Source organism: Thermobia domestica, chromosome 10 (assembly GCF_964235325.1).
Source record: "Thermobia domestica chromosome 10, izTheDome1.hap1.1, whole genome shotgun sequence".
In the NCBI taxonomy this organism is placed as follows: domain Eukaryota; kingdom Metazoa; phylum Arthropoda; class Insecta; order Zygentoma; family Lepismatidae; genus Thermobia; species Thermobia domestica.
Window position 1 is genome coordinate 177,900,922 of NC_137463.1, and position 23,361 is coordinate 177,924,282.

The 23,361-nt window shown below is 35.6% G+C and overlaps 1 protein-coding gene across 1 annotated transcript in view; it reads left to right on the plus strand.

Moving 5' to 3' along the window:
* LOC145662855 (uncharacterized) overlaps nt 1–23,361 on the plus strand; it is a 426,736-nt gene that overhangs the window by 381,135 nt on the left and 22,240 nt on the right. The window contains exons 20-21 of the mRNA XM_081728788.1: nt 10,296–10,363; nt 19,581–19,609. Coding sequence (XP_081584914.1) covers nt 10,296–10,363; nt 19,581–19,609 — 97 coding nt within the window. The remainder of the gene's footprint in view (nt 1–10,295; nt 10,364–19,580; nt 19,610–23,361) is intronic.

Sequence of the window (23,361 nt, forward strand, 5' to 3'; positions counted from 1 at the left end):
CTGTCGTCTTCGCTCTCTCTAGCATGTAGTTCATTTTCACTTTCTTCGAAATCGAACACTTCAAATTGCGAATCCTGGTTGTCACATGTATTTGTATTTTTGTCTTTTTCTCTGCTGAAGAAGGATTATCACTATTGAACGTCAACGAATTGAAAATCGCGCTTCTTTGAACACGAGGAAGACACTGAGTCTGAGAAGAGATCGCTAAGTTTTCTCGACATATTAGATGAACAAGCACCAACCACCGAGACTTCTGAACGCAACAGAGATCAACTCTACAATGCTATAATAAGGGTTTTTACAAATTTGTTTAATGCCACACGGATAAGACATGTGGTAAGTGGTACATTGCTGTAACCAATTGCAAGTTAAAACCCTTTTATAAGAAGCTATCGCGCCGACACAAAGCACTATTCCCCTCCCTCTCTTTCTGAAATGAGACAATAGACAATACTGGCCAGTCCTGTCCATTATTTAGTCGGCTTTTTAAAAACCACTTCCTTTTTTTTTCAGTGCAGCACATACAAACACTGGCGTTTCAATAGCACGATTGTGTGTGTGTTAAACTTTAATTCATTAATCACGACTTTTGGCGTCATTATATTACTGCAAGTATCTGTCTTAAAATCATTGTTCATTGCAGAGTTAAACAGGGTCCTAGAACGTATTACATTTCAATCGAGAGTAATACTTATTGCTTTTGAAGTACAGGATGTCACCTTCAGTGCCGGATTTACGTACAGTATAAGCTAAACAAGCTATAGCTTAGGGCCGCGCTCTCTTGGGGCCCCAAAAAATTTAAAGAAAAATGGCTGTAATGTCATTTCCAAATAATAAGAAAAACCAAATAAGATAAAACGCACATACAACAACGGTGTTCTGTAGTGTTATGTATTAAGCTCTCAGGAAGCAAATAATAGGGCCCTATTTTCCAACCCGCCTGCAATGGGATTTCTGTTGCCCAGCCCCGCTTATAATGGAGCCTTCGTTTCCCAGCTCCGTTTGTAATGAGGATCTTGTTTCATAGCCCCATTTGTAATCGGGACCCTGTTTTCCAGCCATTACACTTAGCTACTTTAATAAGACTTTACAGCATAAGTGATACAGTATCTTGTATGCAGATAGAACTCTAGTGCTATTCTTTTACATACTATTTGGAATTTGACAAGAAATTGAGTCTGGTAACATTGGATGCATAAGAAGAAGGTATGAAACGACAAGCTCGCGAAATAATAGTATAATATAAAGGAATTACAGCCCTAAGCGGCAACAATCTTTATATCGCGAAATTATAGATATTTCGCTGTACGTATGTATGAAAAGTAGTGTGCAGAAGTATTTTCAAACCTTTCAGAGCTTGGCCCTGATTTTCATAGCAATCTATAGAGTTGAGTTGATTTTGAGTTTAACGTCCCTTTAAGCAGGCTATATGAGACGGGACCTATAGATTAACGTGGAATCCGAACCACATGAGATCCCGCCGGGAATCGAACCCGGGTCTTCCACGCCAAACGTGCGTACGCGAACCGCTTAGCCACGGAGGAGCTCATATAGTGATCTATAGAGTGAATAATGGATCACTAAAGGCAGGGAACGATCCAGGGGGCGATCGCCCCCCAGAATTGAATATTTTTTTATTTTAAAAATAAAACCTATCCTAAGAATTTTCACCTTTGTATTATAAACATAAAATAAAACCAGTTGACTTCGAACGACTGCCCTCCCAAACATTCAGAATGGATCCGCCCCTGACTAAAGGAAAGAATAGGAACATGAATCATAGTGATTTCATCCAGTCGTTATACACTTGCATTCAAAACGTCTCTTGTCCACTGCAAAATGGCGGACACCTTACAGCAATAAAGTTTCGAAGCGAAACTTCCTATGTCCATTCCCATTTGAACACAATTCTTGCTGTTTTATTTCAAACTGTCTCTTGCCCAAGGATTTTCCTCAGCAATTACTTCATACAAAACTGCATTAATTATTGCTTTCTAGAACATTTAATGGATATGTAAGTCCACAAACTAGTTGGCTGTAACCACTGGCTCAACCGAGATAATTGACAAAAGATTTGTGATATAACCTTATATTTTATTGTGATTACATTGTTGAGGTCACATCAGCCATATTGTTCGACTTATTTCTTAGTAAAATAAGTGCTTGAAGTTTGAAGGAACTTAGAAAAGTGATTTGTCAGACGTCTGTGGAGTATCGCAGTTCATCTTCATAGATATGAGTAGTAATATTAAAGTGAAGAAAATATTCACATTTTCATTATTTTGCATCAAATTGTCTCTTGTCCGATAGATTTGCTTTCAAAACGTCTCTTGTTCATTTTTTAGTTTCAAAATGTCTCTTGTCCAAATTAAATACCTTTATTATTCATGACTTGTGTCTTGAATAATGGAATTTGTTTATAAAATAAGGCAATAACGATTTAAAGAATTTCTACACCAAATCTTACAATATTTAATGACCATTTAAAATAATTATTAGTTTTTTTTTTCGATTTGCCAAAATTTTTGTTGGGTGGATAAGGGACGTTTTGATAATAAGCTCCACATATAAATGAAATGAAATTTGTAGTGTTACGTCTCTTACGGTAACAACGCCATCTCTAGTTTCTTGCGGGTGAGGGTAAAGCGGAGAATCAGATTTTTTGTGGGGCAGTCTTTTTTTTTTTTTTTTTTTGTATGTACCGAAAATAATCGCTTTTTATTACTTAACCTAACATACTATACTAATACTGGGAAACATTCGGCAACAGGGGTTCACGCCCGCTCCATTGCCCCATCTAGCGTCCTCACTAGTCTCCCAATAATGCTCTTTTGGCTAAAGTAAACAAACGATTAACGAAAAGGAATGAAGTAATTGGTGGAGGGGGAATGCGGGGGAAAATGGTAGAACGTCGAAACTCGCAGAAACGGTGTTATCCAGAGGGAACACATGATCTGGAATCGAACGTGGGACCGTTAACACAAGAGGTGAACTCTCTACCACTGAGCCACCTTGCAATCCAGTGGAGGAGTTGTAATCATAGTTATATCTCTAATTCATATTTATCTCTATTCATGCCAGCCATCTTTCAAACTTTAAAAGCAGAACACCCGTCCACAGTTGAGTTGTCGCCAGAATTACTGCGCATGCTTAGTGTTTATTTCTATTGTTTCATTAACCACACTCGATTGCAGTATTATTAGATAATTCGTATTATATTTTTGTCATTTTTAATAATATAGCAGTTTTGTATAAAGCTTCATAGTAAAAGTAATAATGCAACCACATGAACTATTTTGCGGAGAGTACAAGCGTTGGTAGGACAACAGCAAATCAGCGAGATTGAGTTTGACTTGGCTTTGTTTATCGCAGTTTAGAGCTTATGCCGAACAATGTTTAGGGGCCGGAGAGATCTAAGCCCCCAGTTTTTTGAGTGACAAAAATAATTGAAGCCATTACTTACATATTTTTGAAAGTTTATTGTAAACTCACGATATATCTATCATAATCTGGGTTTTAGTTGCCCCTCCTTCAGTTTTAACCTTCTAGATTCGCCTCTCCTTCCAGCGAATTTGTGTCGTATTACATCTTGTGTAATCTTCGAGGGTTGCATTCCATTTCGAGTTACTCTAGTAACCTGACCTGGAGAAAGCTCACACAATTAGTTGAGCTTCAGGCAGTAATTACCAACCTTGGATGATATTCAGACTGTATTTACTTACATCGGATCCCTAGAAACGTTTCAAAATTTTACCCAACTGAATAGAAACAACTTGAAATGAGAAATGATGCGGCCTCGACATATTGTAGAAATATGGCGTGGAGCGTTGATCGTAGTTGGTGCAAAAAGAAATTAGAGAAGATCGGCAAGGGGCTTTATTGGGACCAAATTAAACTACAGCTAATTTTACAATTTTTACAGTTTTTCTGTAATGTATTCAAAACAGTAAGTTAAGATAACAAAATATATGCGAAAACGTACGATTTAGATATATATTGGGTCCATAAATTACCATATAGCATATATTCAAATGAAAAAAAAAAAAGGCGAAATTTTGTCGCTGATAAAGAAAGCTAGAAATACAAAGGGCCCCATTATCTTCAATAGTTTAGGGCCCCATCAAACCTAAATCCGGCACTGGTCACGTTCATTATTCTACTTCTGTTGGGGTGGGCGGATGGATGGGCGAGGCCGTCCCTGTTTTAGGGTAAAACTCTCTGCATATGAAAACCGTTTGGGCATTTTCCGACAACTATTTTAAAATGTCAGCTAACATTCATTGTTAGTCCCTGAGTAAATTACACAAAAAGAAATTACCCGCTTTTCACTCTATTTTTAATAAAGTTGGCGGTACCTGTAATAAAATGCGGTTAACAGTGCGTCGCTCTTCATATATTTACATTTAACCAACAATAATTGCTATCGTTAGAATTCCAATGCATAATACTTGTATTAGCGGTAATTCGTACCGGTATAGATAATCAACACTTTGAACGCATAAAAAATGTGCATTATACAAGGTTAAAAAACGCTTATTCGCTTGATTAGTATTGAGTTAGATATATGTGAAGCTTATTATCAAAACGTCTCTTGTACACTTTTTTTGAAAATCGAGATATTAATATACACTAAATCATCGAATAATAGTCTACATCGTTGCACATTTATTTCTGGTCAAAACGTCCCAGAACACAGAAAAAAACGTATTTGAAATATACACTTGCATTCAAAACGTCTCTTGTCCACTGCAAAATGGCGGACACCTTACAGCAATAAAGTTTCGAAGCGAAACGTCCTATGTCCATTCCCATTTGAACACAATTCTTGCTGTTTTATTTCAAACTGTCTCTTGCCCAAGGATTTTCCTCAGCAATTACTTCATACAAAACTGCATTAATTATTGCTTTCTAGAACATTTAATGGATATGTAAGTCCACAAACTAGTTGGCTGTAACCACTGGCTCAACCGAGATAATTGACAAAAGATTTGTGATATAACCTTATATTTTATTGTGATTACATTGTTGAGGTCACATCAGCCATATTGTTCGACTTATTTCTTAGTAAAATAAGTGCTTGAAGTTTGAAGGAACTTAGAAAAGTGATTTGTCAGACGTCTGTGGAGTATCGCAGTTCATCTTCATAGATATGAGTAGTAATATTAAAGTGAAGAAAATATTCACATTTTCATTATTTTGCATCAAATTGTCTCTTGTCCGATAGATTTGCTTTCAAAACGTCTCTTGTTCATTTTTTAGTTTCAAAATGTCTCTTGTCCAAATTAAATACCTTTATTATTCATGACTTGTGTCTTGAATAATGGAATTTGTTTATATAAAATAAGGCAATAACGATTTAAAGAATTTCTACACCAAATCTTACAATATTTAATGACCATTTAAAATAATTATTAGTTTTTTTTCGATTTGCCAAAATTTTTGTTGGGTGGATAAGGGACGTTTTGATAATAAGCTCCACATATAAATGAAATGAAATTTGTAGTGTTACGTCTCTTACGGTAACAACGCCATCTCTAGTTTCTTGCGGGTGAGGGTAAAGCGGAGAATCAGATTTTTTGTGGGGCAGTCTTTTTTTTTTTTGTATGTACCGAAAATAATCGCTTTTTATTACTTAACCTAACATACTATACTAATACAACATGTCTGGGAAACATTCGGCAACAGGGGTTCACGCCCGCTCCCCATCTAGCGTCCTCACTAGTCTCCCAATAATGCTCTTTTGGCTAAAGTAAACAAACGATTAATGAAAAGGAATGAAGTAATTGGTGGAGGGGGAATGCGGGGGAAAATGGTAGAACGTCGAAACTCGCAGAAACGGTGTTATCCAGAGGGAACACATGATCTGGAATCGAACGTGGGACCGTTAACACAAGAGGTGAACTCTCTACCACTGAGCCACCTTGCAATCCAGTGGAGGAGTTGTAATCATAGTTATATCTCTAATTCATATTTATCTCTATATTCATATATCTCTAATTCATATTTAGAAGCTTTGATTTACATATTTCTAGAATTGTAATTTATTATAGATCAATGGTTCTTAAAGTGGGGTCCACGGACCCCTGGGGGTCTGCGAGATCTATCCAAGGGGTCCGCGACGCCTGAAATTTGAAATCTATTGTAATAAAATGGAACTTCACAGCTGTTATGAAAGAAGTATTTTTTCAGTTACTAAAACTAAAGCAATTAGAAATTATACTTACGTTTGTAAATTTAAATGTATTCCTACTTTACTAAATTTTTACCCTGAAGCCGGTCAACGGTTATATAGGACTACTTCAAGTGAGACAAATTTCTTTTTGTTTGGGCATTTTTTCAAAAGCAATTGTACATTAACTGCATGACGCCTCGGAATTTCATTGATTTCATCTTCAAGTGGCGGAAAGCTCCCACCACTATCACCAATTCCAGATTTAAAAAATAAATAAAAAGAAGTAAATATTTGTCATTCCTGTGCTTATATACATCAAACTTTCCCTCAATTCTGGGATTTCTAAAAAAATAAAAAAACGATGAGAAACCCCTCCCAAAATATGATCAAAGAAAATTAATTTTGTAGTTTGTGGTTGCATGAAGAGTTGTCTAAAAATGCATTGCAAAATTTGATGTCTTTCCCTACCACTTACCTATGTGAACAGACCTTTTTCTGCTCTTTGCAGTATTAAAACCTTAAAGCGAAATCGTCGTAATGTGGAATTGAACCTAAGATTGATGGTGACAAAGCTTATTCCAGATTTCAATGCAATTATGGAAAAACAAAGAATTTCATTCTTCACATTACTGTCCCCACATTTGGGAACGTTATTTATCAATTGGATTTCCTTTAAAAAAAAAAAAATGATTTTCAGTCTTGAAAGTTACTGTATTTTCAATTGAAATTTCGTTCACTAGGAAACGATCATGTATCTTTAGAATCAATTACTTATTGCATTATTTTCCTTCATCTTTTTCTTATCAGTGGTAATCCTAATATTTTTTAATACCATGTGAAATTTCAGATAACATTGCAAGGAGGTCCGCAGATCACTTTTCGAATGAACAGGGGGTCCGCTTTATCGGAAGGTTTGAGAACCACTGCTTTAGATATCAATATATATGAGCTGTTGCGAATATCATTCATTTATTATATTAGTTTTAATGTTTGGTGTTATAAACTATTACTTCTAATCCTATTCGTATTTCGCATGGACGAGATGGATTAGGAATAATAATTTATTGTCTGGTAATTTATTATCAAGAGTGTTCATTTTTATAATGCTGTTATGTTAATTGCACTTTCTAAACCAACTGCAAAATATAAATGTCTTTGAGTATGATTTGGACATTTTTTTTTTTTGAAACGATTGCTTTTTATCATTGTTTAACATGCCCACAAAATATCCTGATGTGTTCCGCCAGTGAACAAAAGATGTCTGGAATCTTTGAAATGCCAAACGAGTATAAGGTACAGAAATGATGTAAACAGTGTTAGAGGTACTTTACATATTACCATTCACAGGTTTACAAGGTTTTTCTGTGTGTCATTTTTTAATGCCCAAAAATTTTCCGAAGTATTCTACCAGTGAACAAAAGATGTCCGGAATTACTTAATCAGTGTTAGAGGTTCTTTACACATTACCGTTTACAGACTTACAAGTTGGTTTTGCACATACACTAATTGGACATAGAAAAAAAAATATCGAAAGATCAGGAACATTTTGAACACTCTTAGAGCAGTGTCTATTAATCAAAGCTAGCAGTCATCCTAAACATTTCTTGTTCACTAACAGAACAATTTAGGACGTTTGCGGACATGATAAACAATGAACATTCGTTTCTAAAAATATCCAAAACACTGATTTATTTTTTACTGTGATATTGAGAATATAGTAGTTTTATTGCTATTACTTCAATATTTATTTATGGCGGCTGAAATTATAGTTTTATTTAACAAAAAATAGTTTAAATAATTGGGAAGTAGTAATTACCAACCGACTTTAATAAAAAAAAGGTTCTAATTTTTTAATTATTTTGGCGCAATATTTAAAAGAGCTCAATCCCTTTTTCTTTATGATTATATGTAGATTTTTTATTCTACTTTTAGTACTGGAGTTAAGTTGTTAATTTATTTTAATATACTAGCAGTGAGGTTTTTAAGGGGGGCTTCTGGGCTTAAGCCCACCCCGAAATTTTATTTAATATTTTATATTTAAAAAAAATATCCTGCAGAATTTTCACATTTCCAGGAATAAAGTTAGCAAATCCCCACCAAACAAACTCGTAAATACGCCACTGAATACTAGTGTTTACGAGGCAATGTGTTTTCTCATGTGTTAACTATGTGTATAGCAGGAATTTGAGCTAATTTTGAATATGATTTAAAAAAAAATATTATTTTATCTACATGAAGTAAATTGTTTGAATCATTTTGACAATCATTTTGAATCCTATCTTATGTTTTCTATTTCAATTTGCTTCAGCATACCTTATTTAAGGACTTTTTTCCCTTTCTTCGTGTTTGCGGGTGCCATTATTCAAGGGGTCCGATATAAGCCAATCCACGATATTTGCAGAATAGGAACTCTTTTTTTTTATATCAAATAGGTAACTTTCAGTTTTTCTTCCCTAAATCATAATTGACTCTGTGTGATTTCCTAAAGGGATTTTACCCCCAACGATTTAATTTGATAGTTTTCTACTTTTTTCTTGAATTAATGTATTTAGATTTTGATCGACAGGTCTAATTGTGTTATATTCTTTGATTATATTTTTATATGATTGGTAGGGAAATTAGTGTTTCTTTAATAATTCATTCAATTAGATTGATTGACTGTTGAATTGGAGTTAGCTTCCCTTTCAGCAACGAGGCTAAAGAAGATGTGGACGTACAAATTTAACATGGGGTTCGAACCGCATCATACTCAAGTGAAAATGAAACCATAGTCTCCTATGCCATAAGCGCGACGATAACCATATATAACCGCTAGGGAGTTTCATTACAAATGATAAAAATGCAGAATATGTCGGGATACATTAGTGCTTTGTAGTAAAGAGAGGTTGGGAGAAAGAATTTTAACACTTTTTATTTTCTATCCTTCTCATATACGCAAGAAGAAACTGACGTATTACCTTTCTTCCTTCTTGTTATATGAATACGTTAATCACGGCATAAATGTAGGATGTCTTTCTACAGTTTAATGTCATAAGATTATGCTTCGATGCTAAGGGAGAGGTGTTGATGATCATGTACAAATTAGTGGAATGAAGACATTAGAAGGAAGCGGGAAAACCCCGAGAAAATCCACGCACACAGTAATCGTCCACTACGAGTTTTTAACTGATTGATTTGCAAATATGGCGCTTTCGTCAACAATTAGCAACCATTCTACATGTGCAACTGTTCTGGTTTCGCAGGTTGCTGGCAAATGGAATTATTGGTAGTCAGAAAATGCCAGTTCCACGTAATAACTAGGTGCGCCACGTCTTAAGTCAAGTTGGAAATAACGGGAACGAGAAGTTAGATTAACAGGCAGATTGCTGACCACATTTATTATTATGTAGCCAGCCCAAAAATGTAAGGGGGGGGGTCTGGCTGAAATTAGGGGGAGCCCGATCCAACCTTATTGTAGTTCACACCATATTATAGTTCATTTGCATATTCAGTAGTAGTCTTATGTCCCAAGGTTATACCAGGTAGGCTAAAGGAGACGGTGATGATGGGAAATGAATGAAATGGTGGAATGAAGAAATTGGGAGGAAAGGGGAGAACCCTGAGAAAACCCACGAGCACGGTGTTTGTCCACCATCTGTCGCACTAGAGGTAAGCACTCTTACCACTTTTTAAAACTTCACCCCAACCAGGACATTTGTGTCCTAGAATCGAACATTCCTCACCTAACTTGATGTTCCTAAACTTTCGCTAATTTCACTCTACAGGCTCCCACCGGGAATCGAACCTGCAACCACATACACCAAAAGCTCATGCGCTAGTCAATAGATCGACAGGAAGGGTACCTACTTAGTCACCGCTTTTATGATAATTACATTCAATAGTAACAAATAAATATAATTAAAAGCAGGAGTAAAAGTGGATTTGAAAAGTAGGGAGACGCATCACGTCACTTTGTCCCTCGTGCCTATTTTAACTCACTGTATTTTTAGAAAGTAGGGGAACGGCATCCACTCGCATTCCCCTCACTTTTACCCCTAATTAAAAGTAAAACTAGAATAGTAATTAAAATAACATTTTTTAAAAAAATAATTTCGACAACTTATTATTTTGTTCTTGTTCACAGTGTACCTAGCACATTACAATAATGTTATCCGTGGGTATCTGAACGAAGCACCCTCCAACTGCACTAATGTAAGTATTGAATCACACTATTATTTAGACCTAAGTAATTTTCCTTATCTTGTGTATGATCATATAATATGTTCTTCAATTATGGTAAATAGTAGTTCAGAGACTTGAGTACTTACGCTTTTTCTTATCTTATTGATTTATTTGGAGAAGCCTGCTTTTTACAATGCTTTTATTTGGTAACTTTCAGAGGTGGATCTATCCTGGGGCCGGGGGAGAAGCTAGGCTCCCCAATTTTTGAGTGACAACACTAATTTAAGCTATTATTTGTATATTTTTGAAAGTTTATAGTAAACTCATGATATACCTATCATAGTCTGGCTTCTGGTTACCCCCCCCCCGTTTTTACCATCTAGATCCACCACTGATAACTTCTAAGTTTGTTTGCTTGTTTGTTAGTTCAAATATAGGAGCATAAACTTCACATACTTCCATATTTAAAAAAGTACAACCTCATATCATGCTCGTAGATGGACTTCATACATCTTTTTGAAAACAAAAAATGCCTTGTAAAATTTTGTTAGAAAGTAAAATATGTAAGCTCACACATTAAAATAATGTAGTATTTTTGAAGTGAAGGAAATTTGGAGTAAAGAATAAATTTTAGAATATTGAAAAAGGACTAAAAAATAAATAATGGTCGTAAAAAAATTGAAAACCATGCTCCTTTTAAAATTGACTATAAAGGAGAGAGCTGGTTGGTGTGGTTGGGAAAATGAAGGAACTAAGACTATGAGGGTTGGGCATGGTTTAGGTATCGTATAATGAAAAAATGAAACTAAGATTATAAGTATTGGGCACCATTTAATGTGTCCATAAAAGTGTTTCTTTTCTGATAGATTTATTTAGGATATATCTGTTAATTACGGCACCTGTTATATTCATTCATTAGTATCAATTGTGTGATTGCCAAGAGTAAACGTGAGAAGGAAACTAGGGTTGTGTAACAATGAGCAAGTACGGTGAAAACCAAGAGATGTTTATTTTCTTATACATCACACATCCACTGAGGGTGATATACATTATAAGGTTTATAGGAATTCTCTTTAAGTGATGTTTCTACAACAGAATCCATCTTCATAGACCTTTGGATATGTAATAAGCACATCACACCAAGCATAGAATCCACTCAGTGTTGTGGATTATAATGAAGCACTTCCTTAATAGAGACATGGAGTGGGTCAGTGGGTCGTAGGTCAACAGGACGTGCTGTGACCCACCGTGACCCACCATGACCTATTCTGCTCAGTGCATTGTAGACAGCATTTGCCGAACACTGGTGAATTTGTCTACGATTTACTTTCAAAGCCCCCATTTTGTTTCCTTTTTTATTTGTTTCTATTTACTTACCTGGGATGAGTATATCTAACGGTAAGTGAAAAAAGAACTTCACGTATTTTTGGATATTGCTATGTGTAATTGTAATAATAGTAATAAGACTTACCACTTGGCTTTCGAAACATAGTCGAATTTTACAGTTTTTTTTTTTACTTTATTTACGTTGGCCTACTTTACCTTGATTTAAGACTCAACTTTCATCCTATTTTTCATGGAAAAGTGTGTGTAATTCAACAAGAAAATAATAATTATATATGATAACACTGATCTGCAAATTTTCAACTCTTTTTTGTTCTTTTGAAATAAAATGGTGTATCCGAATCGATTCTTTCTGCAGATTACGAAAATGACCTTCAAAGTTGTGTATCACGTCAGGTTTTTTCATAAATCACGAAAATGTCAAAATTGAAAAAAAAAAATCTAATTTATTAACCTGTAGACGCCTGCCAGGGAATTCATATTTTGACGTTGTCATCCCTGGCGCCTCTTCTAATAGTAGCAGAGTCATAAACGACCCCTTGTTGGAAAGCTAATAGAACAAGTAATACAACCAGCTATGTTTGGTGCATCTGAGCTCCCATTCGTAGAAGAAGAAAAAGAAGAAATTCGAAATATTTGTAAAAAAAGTATCATTTTTTTAATTTCCGCCCGCGATGGCAACACTGTTAATTATTCTACGTTGGTAAAAAAATTATTACGAGTTCCTTACATAGTCATACCAACCATATAGAAAAATGAAAGCCATAGCTGCAATAGGAAGCGAGGGGAAAAATCAAAGTGCAACCACCATTTATAAAATTTTGTAGTTCGTAAACGTTGTTAACCCTGGCACCTCCTAATTGTCACAGAGATATGATCGACACCTTGTTGGAAAGACAATAGAACAAGGAATCGAACGAAATATGTTTGGTAACCCTGGGTCCTGTTCATAGAAGAAAAGGAAGAAGAAAGTCGAAAAAGTTGTAAATTATGTTAATTTTTTTTGAATTTCCAGCCACGCTGGCAACACTGTTAGTAATCATACACTGATAAAAAAATCACATGAGTGCTGATAAAATCACTGATTAAAAAATCACATAGTCATACCAACCATATAAAAAATGATGTGTTCAACTTGTTGGAAAGTTTAAATGGAATTAATGTGTAAAGAGAAACAAATATCAGAGTGCCCTTGCCCTTTACCCAGCATGAACTTAATGATTTGGTTCGTGACCTTAATTTACCTAAAGACACAGCGGAATTGTTAGGATCGCGTCTTCATGGAAACAATTTATTGGGTCCGAATACGATAGTCTCCTGGTACAGACACCGAGAGGCAGAATTAGTTCCGCTTTTTGCAGAAGAAAATAGTTTGGTATATTGTCGAGACGTTCCGACAGTCTTGAAATTCTAAAACATCAATTGCAATTCAGGAGAATGGAGGCTGCTCATAGATTCCAGCAAATCCAGCTTAAAAGGTGTTTTATTACACAACAATAACGTCCATTCATCCGTCCATTCCAATAGCATATTCAGTGACTATGAAAGAGACATACGAAAGCCTTCAATTTCTGCTGGAAAAGGTGCAGTACACGACTTATGAGTGGTGTGTGGGGCGGGATTTCAAAGTCATTGGAATATTGCTAGGCCAACAAGCAGGCTACACAAAATATCCTTCCTTTTTGTGTGAGTGGAACTGCAGAGCAAGAACTGAACATTGGTTTCGAAAGCAGTGGCCATTTAGAAGTACTTTCATACCTGGCAAAAATATCATTGTTTTACTTCCATTGGTTGATCCCTCTAAAATACTCTTGACAGCGTTACATATAAAAGTAGGTTTAATGAAACAATTCGTGACAGCTTTGAGCAGAGATAGTTAATTGAAACTTGTCGTAATATGGCCCATGGCGAATACTTTACCATTTTATATCGCAGAGGTCATACCTACCGGTATTGTAACAGAGCGGTCCTAGAGCGATTGACCGTAGAAAGTTCAAACTCCGATTAGTGATAATTTCACACCCTTGTTTTGTAGCAGGTGTAAATTCTTTAATCAGTGGAGAGGAGGGCGTGGATCATGGATTAGAGTTGATGACGATGGGTTTCGTAAAAGCATTGTAGATTTTAAAAAAATATAAGCATGAATTTTAATGTTTTCTTTTGAAGTTTAGTAAAATGTCGCTTCCTTTCTCAAAAATAATATAAAATATTGAGTAGTCGATAAAAATGAATGAAAGCCCGGCAGTATATTATCAGAGATCTTCCATCTATTCACAGGGAGCAATACGTTTCATAGCCTGACATAGCGTGGCTGTAGCGCCGAATGGGTCACCTTCCTTAACACAAAAGAGTTCAGTGGGAGGGAGGATAGACTATGTGTCAGTCAGAGAGCGGATAATTGTCATTGTGGTGGTCTTGCTCACAACAATATGGCCCGGTGACAACATTTGGGTGACTTTACACTAGGAACAATCATTAGGAAGCTGGATTAGGAGTAAGAATTACATTTCTGGGCTTTCGACATCTATGACAATGTTAGCCCATCACACTATGAGGGATGACGTCCCTCGGCGATCACATTCTGCAGGGAATTGGGAGGAAGGAAGGAAGTGGCCTGGGACTATTATATTAGGTACCATTTCGACATTTGCCTGGTGTGAATGACAAAAACCCATAAAAAAACGCACTCAGAATGGCTGGCCTGCAAGAGCCTTTTCAACCGAGTGTCCCCACCGAGAATCGAACCTGGAACCTCTCGCACCAAAGGCGAGAGCGTTAGTGACTACTTTACGCGGGGCCACGGGAAAACTGGAAGAAGGACGGAATGTAACGCGTATGGCCAATGAGTTTTGTATTGCCCACAGCATTGTTTCACGTGCATGAGAAGCATTCCGAACTACAGACAATGATGTGCGAAAGAAGGATAATGGTTGACCATGGTCAACCGCTGCAGAAGACGACGCTACATTGCAAAACAGGTAAGAAGGGACAGATGTCAAACAGCAAGTGCATTTGCAAACACATCTAAGAGGACTGCAAGGCACCCAATCCCACGCTCCATAATAGCATGTAGATTGCATAGCGGCGGCAGTCCATTGGCGGTGGTGTCAAGATCAGGAGTGGACCGAAGAGCAGTGGAATCGTATTCTCTTCTCAGATGAGATCAAATTAAGTCTGAGCAGGGCCGGTTCTAGAAATTTCGTAAGTGTAAGCAAACAATATTTAGATGGCTCTACCTAAATAATAATAGAAGAGTAGAAAGCTGTAATGGACAAAATTTCTTCAAATAATTGTTATAGTTACAAATTTCTTCAATATCTGTAATCTCCTTGTGAATATTAACGAAAAATGGTGAAATAATAACTAATTGAGTGTGGATGAATACTGAACAAAGTTTCAATTTTAATTAATGGCATATTTTATCAAATAAGTACATGACACAACTAAGATATATACCTAAGATGTATTTTGACAAGTGCAATTGAAACATAAAAGTCGATATACAATAAAACTCTCGTGAGTATAACATTAACCAGGTTTGATTTTGACAACAATGTAAACAAAAGGAGTGGCGTACCAAAGATTTATCTTTTGGATCCGAAGATTTTTCGGAGTAGTCTACAAAATGCAAATAATTTTGTGTATTTGCTACCTGAAAGTTTGTTAATTTTCTTAAAAATTAAAAGTTCTTTGAGATCCAGACTCTTGGACCACCTCAGTCGGTGCATCTCTGAACACAAACTAACTAATAATCAAAACTCTAGATTGTATTAGGACTATTACCAAATGTTTAAAAATATCCCTCTATCTAAATTTAATACGAGAGAATGGATTGATAATGATTGTTACACCGTTTTAACACAACTAACATATATATACGCTGATGTGATTGAGAGAGTTCTGAAAAAAAAGTGTTACTTATAATCCTAATGATCTTTCGATTATAATTATTTTAACGTTGATTGCCATAGAGTAAAAACGGTAGAAAATAGCGTCAAGAGGTTTTTTGTAATCATTTTAGTGTACCAAGAATATATTTAGTCTCGACTCTAATCTCTACTAAATCCGAAGTGGTAGAAATCTACTACCATTTTCGGTTTCAATATTAATTGAGAAAATATACGAACAAAACTCCTTCACGCAATGTACACTTGAATCTGCTACTTGTTGAATAAGATGCTTTAGATTTTCTTTTCGAATTTTTCCCTTTCACAAAATTCAAGATAGTTTCGTGTGGATAGTGGAAATAACAAAAAGATGTTTTTGATAACGGCTCTAACAATTTTGTTTATGTTCCATAAATCAATATTTCATTAATAACCTTACAATGTAATGTTGTCATTTTATTTATTTTTTTTTAAAGGAAAATCTATCCAGGTAGTTTACTCTTGACATTCTCAAAAAGACGACGCAGGGGATTTTGTTCATATTCTAATTACTCAAAGCCTTCTTTTCTTTAACCTTCTAAACTAAATCTCTGTACACCACCAAAGTACTCTTCTTTAAATATGTCCCTAATTGAACGCATTGTAGTGCGTAACGTTGTCTTCTTCCAATCTCCCACTTGTGCCTCTATTTTGACTAAATACAAAGTTTGACGAAGTTCCAGGACTAATGCTGGTACCCGGATACCGCGATTAAGATTATTGAAAGTCGTCACCTCTTTTCTTAGTGCACAGATTTTCTCGTTTTAGAAGGTCTTCCGACCAACTCGGCACACTTTTGATGCATTTCAGTATAAATTGCATGAAGTTTAGAACACTTTGTAGCACAGAGGCTATACAAGCCTGTACGAGATAGAGAATGCCAATCACATGAACACCAAACGGGAATCGGACTGAGGATCTTTTATGCGGAAAGCATACTCCGCAACGGCCTATAGACATATTTGACTACAACTTGTTTACGCTTTAACGCCTTGTTTTCAACACCGAGGTTATGCGAGACAGAGAATTCCAATCTTATGACCCCACCGGGAATTGAACTTTGTACCCGTGCACCAAAGGCGCACACGGTGCCTGTAAATCAACATTATAGATTAAACAATAGAGGACAACGAAAATCAGTAGCATGAATGTAAACGTACATAGAAGTGTTAGCACAGACCAAGACGTTTTCTTGAAAACACTTTTAATTAGGAAAAGCTTACTTTGTTTCACGTATTATGTAGTGTGTTCAACTAATATGAGGTAACTATCTAGGGTAAAAGAATAGATTGAAACCGAATTTTTATAAATAATTTATGATAGTAAGAAACAATAATGATGGGGAAAAAGCACATATATAATGTTGCTTAATAGGAAACCAAATGCAGTTGGAATGAAGACGTTTTGAAGCAAAGTCCACTTATTTTCATGAACAGTACTATTTACTCTTTTATGGGCGACAAATTGAAGTTTAGGTATCAAACATTTCATCAAGAGAGAAACATATTATAGGTGCGGATAATGTAGAAGTAATTGTAGCATGATACAATACACCTAACGGATAATTCTCTTTATTGAAATTCTGTATACGCAATCAATTTTCTCTCTAACTGATTACATAATACAGCATGCTGAGTCGGACGAAATTAGTTGAGAATAATAAGTTGTTTTGTATCAACTAAGTTCATTACGTTTTGGAGGATGTTTCTTTTCAATGCTGATAAAACCCACAATATTGTTCTTCGCTGGAAATTTAACGACTTTGTATCTGAAAGAGTAGACTAGTAAAGTATATATGTGTAATAGCAAGTAGTCCAAGTTAGGGAAAATTTTGGCATCATCTAAACAGTGTAGGTAGTGACATTTTTCTTTGACAATACAAGAGATAGGAACAGTTATCGGATGCACAAATAGCGACATCTACTAGTGGGATGAGTGTACTTATTATAAGGATTAGCCGTATGTACAAATTGAATCATTCGATTTCTAATAAGCATACCACTTTGAACGATATAAGTCCTTAAATTGATTTACTCTAGAGCAGCGTTTCCCAACCTTTTTCAACTTGCGGCACACTATGGGTGTAACTTGAATTCTCGCGGCGCACACATAGTTATTATTCTTTGTAAATATATATAATACCGTGGTATTTTTTTCTGTGATTACTGATCTCCTTCTCACAAAGAAGAAAGCTCAATCGCTGGTTCTTCCCCGTGGTAAGTCATTATGCTTATTTTTCATTCTAACTTAAAAATAGAAAACAATTGTAATGAAATATTGGACTCAGGTTTTTAAAACTAAGCTTTCTTTTTCGAAAACTGTATCCAACTTTTCACTAAGAAGAAAGATGACTAAATAACGAACGAACAAACAAATCTCTTTTAGTTGTAAAACACAAATGCAGGTTATTTGGATGCATGTTTGCTTTGTCGAAAGGATTGAATGATATTTTAAAATTTCAAGTTACGAAATAGTCTGCAGCAATAAAGAAGCAATAATAGTCGTAACAATGATAACAAATATTTTTTTCAACATTAAAAATGTACAGAAAAGTAACACGGTATGAAACTTAAAGTTGTAGATTCATAGTAGAGGTTCATAATAATGTGAAATACAAATATACATTTTTCCTTTGTCTTGCAATTGATTGCCACAGATTAATAATTTGTTTCGATTTCCTCGCGGCACACCAGCGGCCCATTCACGGCACACCAGTGTGCCGTGGCACACCGGTTGGGAAACGCTGCTCTAGAGACTTCTCTTAGCCTCAGGCGGAAGGAAAGCAGCGGCACTGGCGATAGCTATTAGCCTGAGTGTAAACGATTGGGAATAAACGTGACTGAGAGACCGAGACGTCGTGCATATATAATATTGAGTATGAATATGTACTATAATTAAGGCGCCTAGATGATTATATAACCGATAATGCGAAAATGTTTTGAGGGTTGCATATAATAAAGATAGCCTGATACGATTTTGTATTTTAGTTGAGAATCGTAATGAGGAAATGTTGTGAACTAAAGGCTTCTTTATTCTCTTATAGATGGATGTTTCATTATGTCTTTAAGTATTGAATGTGTTAAAAAATTTCCATTGTGCTCGTGAATTAAAAGAATAGATTATGTGCTAGAAAAAAACTGTAAATATTTGATTTAGAGAGTAATAATGTTATAGCAGTTATGGCATCTGTTGAAAATTATGGTTTTATGAGAGGAGAAAGCAAACTTTTCATATACCGATCATTGAAAGTACTAGGAAAGAAATAGCTCTATGATATATCGAACCAGAAGGTTTAATTCCGCATTCATCCCTGACTTTGATCCTTAGTGAAATTGGTTTAGTTTCTACTTTTTATTCTATTTATGTCAGACTCTTTTTAATAATGTGTTCTTATTTCCGAATAAGCTCTTACTGTTTCCATTATAGTTACATGGCTAGTACACTTGAACCTCTTAGTTTTATTGACCCTAACAATGTTAGGTAAACGGTATAAAATAAACTATATAATTCGTCAATATGACGTTCCTACCATTCCTTCATCCCCTCTCTCTTATGGGTTTGAATATTCGAATCAGAATTACGCATATTTTAAATATTTTCATTTGATATTTATCTCAGACAAAGCAACTATGTTGCGCAAGCGTACAGCATAATAGACATATTAGTTTGATATATTTTAAGCTTCAAAATCTTACACATAAATTCTGAAGACAAAAGAACTTTAACTAAATGACAACATGAATTTCCTGTTTTCAGTTGGCATGTAATTTCTTCAGGGATATGGTTTTAGTTTGATCTTAGATATTTCAAGGTATCCAGTTTGAAGGCATTACTTGATATTTTAACGTAATATCTATAATTTGCAGCATTATATTTATTTTGAATTTTCATGTATGTAGGTTTCTGTGCATTTACTTCTAAATTAATGTTTCTGCAGGCGCTTAATAAATCCTCTCCAATTCTTTCTTCCCTATTAGATCATCATCATGAAGGAAACGATCGTCTGGTAAGTACCATTCAGCTGTAGACCATAGTTACTATTTTTCATATAGCGTATTCTAAAATAAAATTGAATAATAATAATGGCGACAACGCATCGTATGATGCCTTGTTGCATTTCTAACAACATTGAACGTCGCTTGGATGTCATTACCGGCCAATATACGGCCAAAATTAGACAATTAATAACCTAAAACTGTAATAGATTTGCAGAAAGATATTTATTGCTTCTATTTTTTCCATCACATGTGTAGAAATAGATTCCTTGTGATCGAACTTATCCCCACACCGTAAACGTCGCCAACACCTAGTGGCCAACTTACCGGTAAATGTAGATCGTCGCTATATCGACGTGTCGAAGGACTGCCGCTAGTGTGCCACTGGCGGCAGGGTTTCGTCGTGTCGAAATAAATATCTAGACTCGAAGTGTTGAAGTTACCACCGCGTGGCAGCGAGGACTTAATTTTGGTCCGCGCTTCTTCGATTTGTCGCGGAGAATCGCGAAGGGACCAACACGAACTATCGCCAGTCATATGATGCGGTTATTATTATATATTATTTTTTTCCTGACGAATTGTTCCTAAAGTGAGCTAGGGGGACAGGAGTAACCCCTGGCTCTACATCATGAAGTGAAAAATCTTGAGATCAGTGCGTATAATTGTATGAATTTAGATGACAACTGTAACCGATCACTCGAAAGTGAATATGGGAGAACCACAAAATAAATTAAATAGACACGGACCATTTTGTTACAAAATTACATGGCGAACGGACTTTATCTGATCTCAAACGGTTATCGTCGAATATACATGGTTACAGGAGCACTCTGATCAGCCAAATTAAAAATACCTCAAAGATTTATGCCTCTACAAGCGACTTTTTCTTCATCGCCTCCGTGGCCAGTTGAGCTCGTCGTCTCGAGCTGTTCACATCGTGAGAAGTGTTGATCCCATTTGAGTGCCTGATATCGCTACTCATACGTTAGTTGAAAAGACTCGTGCTTCTTCCACAAGTTTTGTGCTTTTGTGTGCTCGGTGAATTTCGCCCTGTGTGTACAGTGTTTTGCAGTTTAATAGCATGTAGTAGCAGGGCCGTGCTGGGATACTATTAAGGGCGGTGGACAAGTCTTCTAAAACGGCGCCCATACAAACGGGAATATATATATATATATATATATATATATATATATATATATATATATATATAGGGAGAGAGAGAGAGAGAGACTCTCAAAGAAAGTATGGGTGCCATTTTAATTTCGAATCGAAATCCTCTTTACTACAGAAAAACTTTTTAGTTCCTGTAATACCGGTAACATTTCTGTCAAATAAAAAGAAGCTAAATGTATCAACAACTTAATATAGCACGCCTATCGACGCAGCAGGCTCATTCCGCGCTTACAAAAGCTCTCCTTTGATTTCTGTCCTTAGAAAACTGAACCCAGTTTCTACTTTACATTTTAATCTCTGCGAGAACCATTTTAATATTGTCCTCCCATCTGCGCCTCGGTCTTCCTAACGGCCATTTTCCTATTTGGATTTCCAGTTAGAACTTCGAAATCGTTTTTAATTTCTTCTATTCTGGCTACATAAACTGACCATTTGAGCCTCCTAGACTTGATGACCCTAACAATGTTTGGTAAACGGTATAAAATTATGCAGTTCCTCCCTATAAAGTTTCCGCCTTTCCCCATTCCCGTTCTTTTGGAGTTCAAATATTGGTTTAAGAATCTTGTTTTCAAATACTTTCAGTCTGCGATTTTCCCTCAGAGTCAGTGACCATGTTTCGCAACCATACAGCACAATAAGGGTTATTATCGTTTTATATTTTGAGCTACAAATTCCTCAACAGAATTAGTGACAACAAAAGATTTTTAACTGAATAATAGCACGAAATCCCTGCTTTCAGTTGACGTTAAATTTTTAGTGATTGTGGTGTTGGTCTGTTTATAATGATCCTAGATATTTGAAAGTATCCACTTTGTCGAAAGAAAATATTATTTGGAATTTTAACGCATCCATAAAATGCAGTATTACGATCCCGACAAACTTCCATTTATTTAGTTTTCTCTGCATTTACTTTTAAGCCTATATCCCTGCAAGCGTTAATTAAGATTTCTGCATTCCTTTCTATTATACTATCATTACCTTAAATTTACATCATCAGCATACGCCATAACCTGGCAAATACAGTTCAGCTCTAGGACCTGATTGCTGTCTTTGATTTTCCTTATCGTGTTCTCCAGAACAAAGTAACTAATAATGACGACAACGCATCTCCTTGTTTCAGGTCATTCTCAGCGTGAAAGCTCGTGAACAAGAATTTCTCTACTCGAACCTTACTTTGGGATTTATTTAAACATATCTTTATTAATCTACCTTTTTTGGTATTGCAAATTCTGTAAGCATGTTGTACAATGTTTCCCTCCTACCAGAGTCTAAAGTCAATAATTGATATGCCAGGATGTTGTATTCTTTCATTTCTTTTCAAGTATTAGTCGAATGGTAAATATCTGGTCGATAGTTGATCGATTTTACCTAAATCCGTTCTGATAATCTCCAATAATTTCATCTGCGTATGGAGTCAATCTTGCTAATACAATGTTTAAGAGGATTTATTGGATGTTGACAGAAGAGAAATGCCTCGATAATTATTACATCTGTTTTGTTGCTTATCTTCTGAACTGGAACAAATGATTGATTCTCTTCACTCTGTGGTAATTCCTCCTTGTTCCAGATAATGAGAATGAGTTTGTGTATCTTGCTCTACAATTTTTCCCCTCCAGCTCAAATTAAGTCAACCAGAATTTCGTCTACATTCGGAGATGTGCGTTTAACTTTTTTAAATAGCGGTTTCTATTTCTGTCTGGTTAAGTTCTGGAATATATGGTTATGCTGCATGCATTTCACTTTCTCCACGTGCATTAGTTTTCGGCTATGTGTTAAGCAAATCGTCAAAGAAATCTTTCCATCTGTTTAAGATGCTATCTGTATCAGTGAGAACTGTTCCTTTAGGTTTCTTTAATATATAAGCACGAAGTTGATAGCCTTTCTTAAGTTCTTTGATGCATTTATACATGTCCCGAATGTTTTTGTTTTACTATTATCTTCAAGTTAATTAATTTTAACTTTCAAAAGTCGCGTTTCTTTGTTCTAAAAGTTTTAGAAGTTTTCTGCCAGATGACAATGAAATTTTATGTAGTTATTTCGTTCGGATTTTGTAGCCAACGCAGTTTCTTCTGTTTTCTCTTCTCTGCTACTTTAGTACATTCCTGGTTGAACCATGGTTTGTTCCTACGTATTTCCGCGTGCTTCAATATTTCTTCTGCTGAAATTTTAATGTTATCTCTAATTTCAACCAAGTATCTTGAACACTACTGCACTCCGAAGCTTCTAAAACCGAGAATCTATTCGACACTTCAATCTGGCTCCCCTCTCACCTGACTCTCCTCTATTTTAAAAAAAACGCTCCGTTTTCAGATATTGAATATTTCTTTATTCAACGATAGTCTCTCTCTTACTATTACAATCAACTCCTCTGAACGACCGAACATCAGTTGTGCTAGACTGTTCTTTTCTGTCTACTAAAACATGATCAGTTTGAATATGTTTTTTTTTTCATCTGATGAAGTCCAAGTATATTTATGAATGTTGCGATGTTGGAATTTGTAATCTTCACGATAAGGTTTCTGGATATTGCACAGTTCACGAGTCTAACGCCGTTGTCACAACCTTCCTTATGTAAACATTTATTCCCTAT